The following is a 5,473-nucleotide window of genomic DNA, read 5'->3' on the forward strand; positions in this document are numbered from 1 at the left end:
GGCGACCTTGGTCTTGGGTGTCTGGGGGACGCGAGGCTTGGCCTGGGGGTTGCGGACTTAGGGCACGGGGGAGGAGGCCTGGGCTCTGCGAGGCTGCAGGGTGAGGAGTGAGGCGAGGGAGGGGGAGACGGCCCAGGGCCCTCCGAGCCAGCCGCCCTGGGGAAGCCCCAAAGCAGGATGGGCGGATATGGCGGGCGGTGATGTGCATTTTGGCGGTGCCGGGCCCCCCGACTCAGGGGCCAGCAGAGGGCCGGCCGCCGGGCAGCGGGTGAGGACCCGGGGCGGGCGGGGGGGCCCGCACCTTCCCCCGCGGGGTCTGCGCGCCGGGGGCCTGTTCGCGGGACGGGGGGACGCGGCCCCGGCCCGACAGGCGGCGAGGGGACGACGCTCCCGCCACAGAGTGTGTGCGCAGCCCCCCGAGGCCCCGCGCAGGGCCCCGGATGTGGGGCGGCTGAGGGATGGGCGGCTCTTTGTGCCGAGGTGGCTGCGGCTCGGTAGTAGGCGAAGCCCGGGCCCCTGGCGGGCTTCGAGGGGCAGACCCGGGGGCAAGTGATCGGACCGTCCAGTGCGGACGCCGGGGGAGGGGCGCAGGGGGCCCAGAACCCCCTGCGCCTCCCGTCAGCCCCGAGGAGCCGGGCTGGACAGTGGAGCTCAGGTGGCGGTCCTTTACCGCCCACCCCCCCCCCCCCCCCTGGCTGCCGTCCCTGGCATCTCTAGGGGACGGTGGCCAGGGCTGAGGGACTGTCCCCAGGTCAGCAGGAGGGAGGGGATGCGGACCCTGTCAGGAGTAAATGTGACTATTTGCAGGCTTCGTGATGGGCCCCACTCAGTCCCCGCAGAGGGAGGACTCGGGCATCGGTGGTCAGATGGGGTGTCCCCTCCCTTCTTCCAGGGAGTGGCGGGGCCTGTGTCACGGAAGTGAGGCCTTGTCTGAGGGAGCATTCTGAGTGCTTGAGGGAGCACAGAGGCGATGGCCCCCCCTGCAGAGCAGAGGGGATTCGGCTCCTGCTGGGAGCCCTGGGAGACCCAGGGCAGGGGTGGCAGGATGTGGCTTCTATTTAGTTTTGCTTGGAGGTTGTCAGGGGAATGAAGCCGTAGGCCTGAAGGGGCAAGGGCAACTTCGCGGAGGGAGGAGTCCCAGGGCCCAGCGGGAGTCAGGTCAAGGACTCAGGGCACCCCCTTCCCCAGAGCAGACGGGACCCAGTGCTGTTCTGCCCTTGCTGGCAACACGGGAGGCCCAGGGCGGTGGCTATTGGATGTGGCCGCCCCTCCGTATTTTCTGGTGCGGGGTCTCAGGGAGGTCGAAGACCTTGATCTGATGGGTGTAGCCCAAGGGCAGCAGGAAGAGTACTGCCCTCTGCCAGGTATCAAGGTGAGGACTCGGAGGGAGGATTTAGAGTATCTCTCATCCTGCAGAAAGGTGTCACAGAAACTTAGCCCTGCTGTCAGCCGTGGGAGGCCACACAGCAGGGTTGCCAAACGCAGCGTTTCCCGATTTCCACTTTGGAAGTCTGAGGGAAGTGAGGCTTTTTCTGAGGGTTGTAACATCAGGTTACTAGAGGGTACAGTCCCAGGCCCTGCCAGTCATTAAGAAGAAGACTATGAGGGAGGATGGAGAGGACCTTCCACCTCAGATAGATGGGGTCTTGGCCTGCCTTGAAAATACCCCAAGAGAGGGGAGGCCTCAGCCCTGTCCCACCCCTCGTGTCCACCCCAGGAGTCCACAGGCAAGATTGGCCAGATGTGGCATTTCCTTACGTTGTCTGGGGGAGTGTCTTACAGAGGTGAGGACCTTGGTCTCAGGAGGTGACGCAGCAGTTCAGAAGAGGAGGATTCCCAGGCCCTGTCAGGAGTCAATGTAAGGATCCTTCGTGTGAAGCCTGAAAGCCCCTCTCCTTGAAAAGAAGGACCCACAGAATCACAGCCCTGGGAGGATCTGAGCAGGAGTAGCCAGGTGGGAGGAACTCTCACTTCTGCCACAGACCCTACCAGGAGTCAAGGGGATGATGTCTTACAGAGGTGAAGTCTTGGTTGGAGGGGGAGACTTTAGGTCAGCGGAGGGTAGGACAGGCCTTGCTGGGAGTACAGATGAATACCTGGAGGGAGGATTGGGTGTATTCCCCACACTGGAACAGACCCCCTGCAGGAGTGGCTGGATTTGGTGTCTTTTTACTTTTGTTTGGAGTATCCCAGGAAGGTGAAGAGCTTGGCCTGAGCTGGTGACATCAGCAGAGGGAAGAGTTCCAGGATCTGTGACGAGTCAAGGTAAGGTAAGGATCTTGAAGGAAGACTAAGAGTGCCCCCCAACACAGACAGAAAGAGCCTCACGGAAACTCTACCTTGTCACCACTTATCCACTCTGGGAGGATCTGAGTAGGAATGCCCAGATGTGTTATACCCTCACTTCCTGCATGGGGTGGGTGGAGGGGGTCTCTGGAAAGTGAGGCCTTGGTCTGAGAGGGTGATTTCAGAGGAAGTGAGCCCAAGCCCTACCAGGAAGAAAGAACACCCTGACGAAAGACAGAGGGAAACCCCCTGCATCTGGGGCAGATGAGGCCTCGCCCCTGATGTCAGCAAGACCCTGGGAAGGTGTGGCTTGCTGTGATGTCTCTCCACTTTTGTTTTGAGGGACTTGGAACTGAGGTCCTTAGTCTGAGTGTGAAGGCAGGGGAACTGAAGAAGCCACATCAGATCAGAAGAGGGAGGAGTTCCAAGCTCTGCTAGGAGTTAAGGTAAGGGCCTTTGGTGAGGAACAAAAGTACTTCCCACCCCAGAAAGAAGAGATCCCACACGGTCTGGCTTTCTCCTATTCTCAGCCCTAGGATGACCCAAGCAGGGTTGCCTGGATATGGCACGCCCTCACTTTCTCCAAGGTGAGGGAGGTGTCCCAGAGAGGCGAGGTCATAGTCTAAGGGAGTGATGTTAAGTCAGCAGCAGGTAGTCCGGGCCATGCCAAGAGTAGGGATGAATGCCATGAGGAAGGATTGAGGTTAGCCTTACCACAGAACAGATGGGGACCAGCCCTTGCTGTCAGCACTGGAAGGATCTAGCCAAGGCGGCAAGAGGTGTTGCCTCTTCATTCTCGTGCAGGGCTTCTCAGGGAGGTGAGAGCGTTGCTCTGAGGAGGAGCCACGTCAGGTCAGCAGAGGGAGGTGGCCCCGTTACTGCCAGGATTTAAGATAGGGACTCTGAGTGAGGACTGAAGGCACACCCAGCCCTGCCTGCCCCTGCTGTCTGCTCTGGGAGGCTCCAGCCAGAGTGAACACATGTGGTGTGCCACCACTCTCTTGGTGGTCTCAGGGAGGTGAAGGCTTGTTCTGAAGGGACCAGACTCAGGACAGCAGAGGGAGGAGTCACAGGCCCTATCAGGCATCAAACTGAGGAACGAGGGTAACGCTCGCCTAGGAGGGAGGGATTCCCACAGACTTTGGCCAGCCTTTGCTGTCACCCAGGGAGGCCTTGGGCTCATAAGGTCAAATGTGTTCCTCTTTCATTTCCTTCTCATTGGTCTCAGGAGGGTGAGTTCCTGTGCGGAAAATTTTGCCTGAGGCTGGCAGAGGCAGGGAAGTCGGGGAGGGTTTGGCCAAGGTCAGGGGGCCAAGGTTGGGCAGGTCTTGTTAGGGAAAAGGTGAGAACCTTAGTGAGCACAGGGGGGGTCATCCACTGCAGGGCAGTAGGGACCTCACAGAGCCTGTTCGGGGCTCCGGGAACGATGAGGTGAGGTCTTGGTGTGAGACACATGTCCTCAGTTCAGCAGAGCAGAGGAGGCCCAGGCAGTGCTAGGAGCCAAGGTGAGGTACACATCCTGAATGTCTATCAAGGACCCGCCTGTGTCAGAACAGAAGGGACCCCCCAGTGCTCGACTCCACCTGCCCAGTGTTGGCTCTGGAAGCCTTGAGCTGTGCCGGCTGGCTGCACCCTCAGGAATTTTCTCACATCCTCCTACAGGTTTCTAGGGGACGAACTGTCCAGGAAGACAGGAGCCCTGTGAAGCCCGAGAGCATCCCCCCGCCCCCGCCCCCAAAAGAGCCTGTAAGTTGGCCTTTGTCAGAGCTGCCAAGGATGTGTTTCTCTACTGAGACTGTTGATCCTCTCCCTCTGTCTCCAGGCCTGTGGCACCCGATCTCCCACCATCCCGCTCACACTTCTACTTGTTGCTGCCAACCAGAGTCATCATGCTTCGCTCTCCAAAGGGTTCGCAGCTCACATTGGAACCAGACTCTCAGGCCCAAAATGAGATACAGGACCTGGCGGTGGCCGGTGTTCTCACAGCTGAGGAGGAGGAGGAGGAGACTTCCTCCTCTTGCTCTTTCAATTTCTCCTATCCCTCCAGCTCCTCCTCCCTGCCTTCCTCTCCTGTGATCCCGGTTTCCAAAGAGGAGAAGGAGGTGGAGGAGGAGGAGCCTGAGAAGGAGCCCGCCACAACATTGAGTCCTCCCCACAACCCTCAGGGCCCATGCTTCTTCTCCGTATCACGGAGCACATCAGAAGGAGGCTTCAATAGCCAAGAAGAAGAAGATACATGTTTCCCGCAGACCTCAATAGACACCGAATCTTCGCCCACAGACCCACTAGATGAGAAGGTAGCTGATTTAGTGAATTTCATGATCCTCAAGTACCGATTGCAGGAGCCCGTCACACAGGCAGAAATGCTGATGGTTATCATGAAAAGGTACAGGAAACATTTCCCTGTGATCTTTAAGAAAGCCTCTAAGTTTATGGAGGTGATCTTTGGCATTGATATGTGGGAGGTGGACATTTCTGTCCCCTCCTATATCTTTGTCAACTCACTGGACCTCACTAGTGTTGAGGTGTCTAGTGACACCCACGGCATGCCTAAGAACGGTCTCCTGATAATCATCCTGGGTGTGATCTTCATAGAGGGCAATTGCATCCCTGAGGAAGACCTCTGGGATTTCCTGAATATTATGGGAGTATATCGCGGGAGGGAGCATTTCATTTATGGGGAGCCCGGGAAGCTCATCACCATAGATTGGGTGTATGAGAATTACCTAGAATACCGGCAGGTGCCTGACAGCAATCCTCCACGCTATGAATTCCTGTGGGGTCCCAGGGCCCATGCTGAAATCACCAAGGTGAAAGTTCTAGAATTTTTGGTTAAGATCAAAGGGATTGACCCCCTTTCCTTCTCATTTTGGTATGAGGAGGCTTTAAAATACGAGAAAGAGAGGGCTCGGGCCAGAATTGGATCTGGGGAAAGCACTGCTGCTATGTTCATTGCACAGCATTGATCAGCAGTTCCGCCCCAACTGAAGAGGGAGCCCCAGTATTCACTCTCTATTTGAAGAGGGCAGTCCTGGCTCTGAGTAGAGGGTCAGGGTCAAACTGGGGAGAACACAGTGTGCAACAACTTTGTGTTCCTGTTCTACATAGATGATTTGGAAGTCTATCTTTTTTTACCTTTTGATGTTTTTCAAATGCTGTTTCTTTTACTGGAAGGTTTTTTAGCTTT

General features: G+C 57.4%; 1 protein-coding gene across 1 annotated transcript; it reads left to right on the top strand.

Annotated features, from left to right (window-relative positions):
- The first annotated feature begins 3,712 nt into the window (after positions 1-3,712).
- Positions 3,713-5,252, top strand: LOC124513846 (melanoma-associated antigen 10-like). The gene is made up of 2 exons (XM_047081829.1): positions 3,713-3,717; positions 4,109-5,252. The coding sequence occupies exons 1-2, from the start codon at positions 3,713-3,715 to the stop codon at positions 5,250-5,252; spliced, it is 1,149 nt and encodes a 382-aa protein (XP_046937785.1).
- The last annotated feature ends 221 nt before the right edge of the window (positions 5,253-5,473 follow it).

The sequence above is a fragment of the Lynx rufus genome, unplaced genomic scaffold (genome assembly GCF_022079265.1).
Source record: "Lynx rufus isolate CCGP_SWC_20201006 ecotype Redwood Valley unplaced genomic scaffold, mLynRuf1.p SCAF_19, whole genome shotgun sequence".
Taxonomy (NCBI): Eukaryota; Metazoa; Chordata; class Mammalia; order Carnivora; family Felidae; genus Lynx; species Lynx rufus.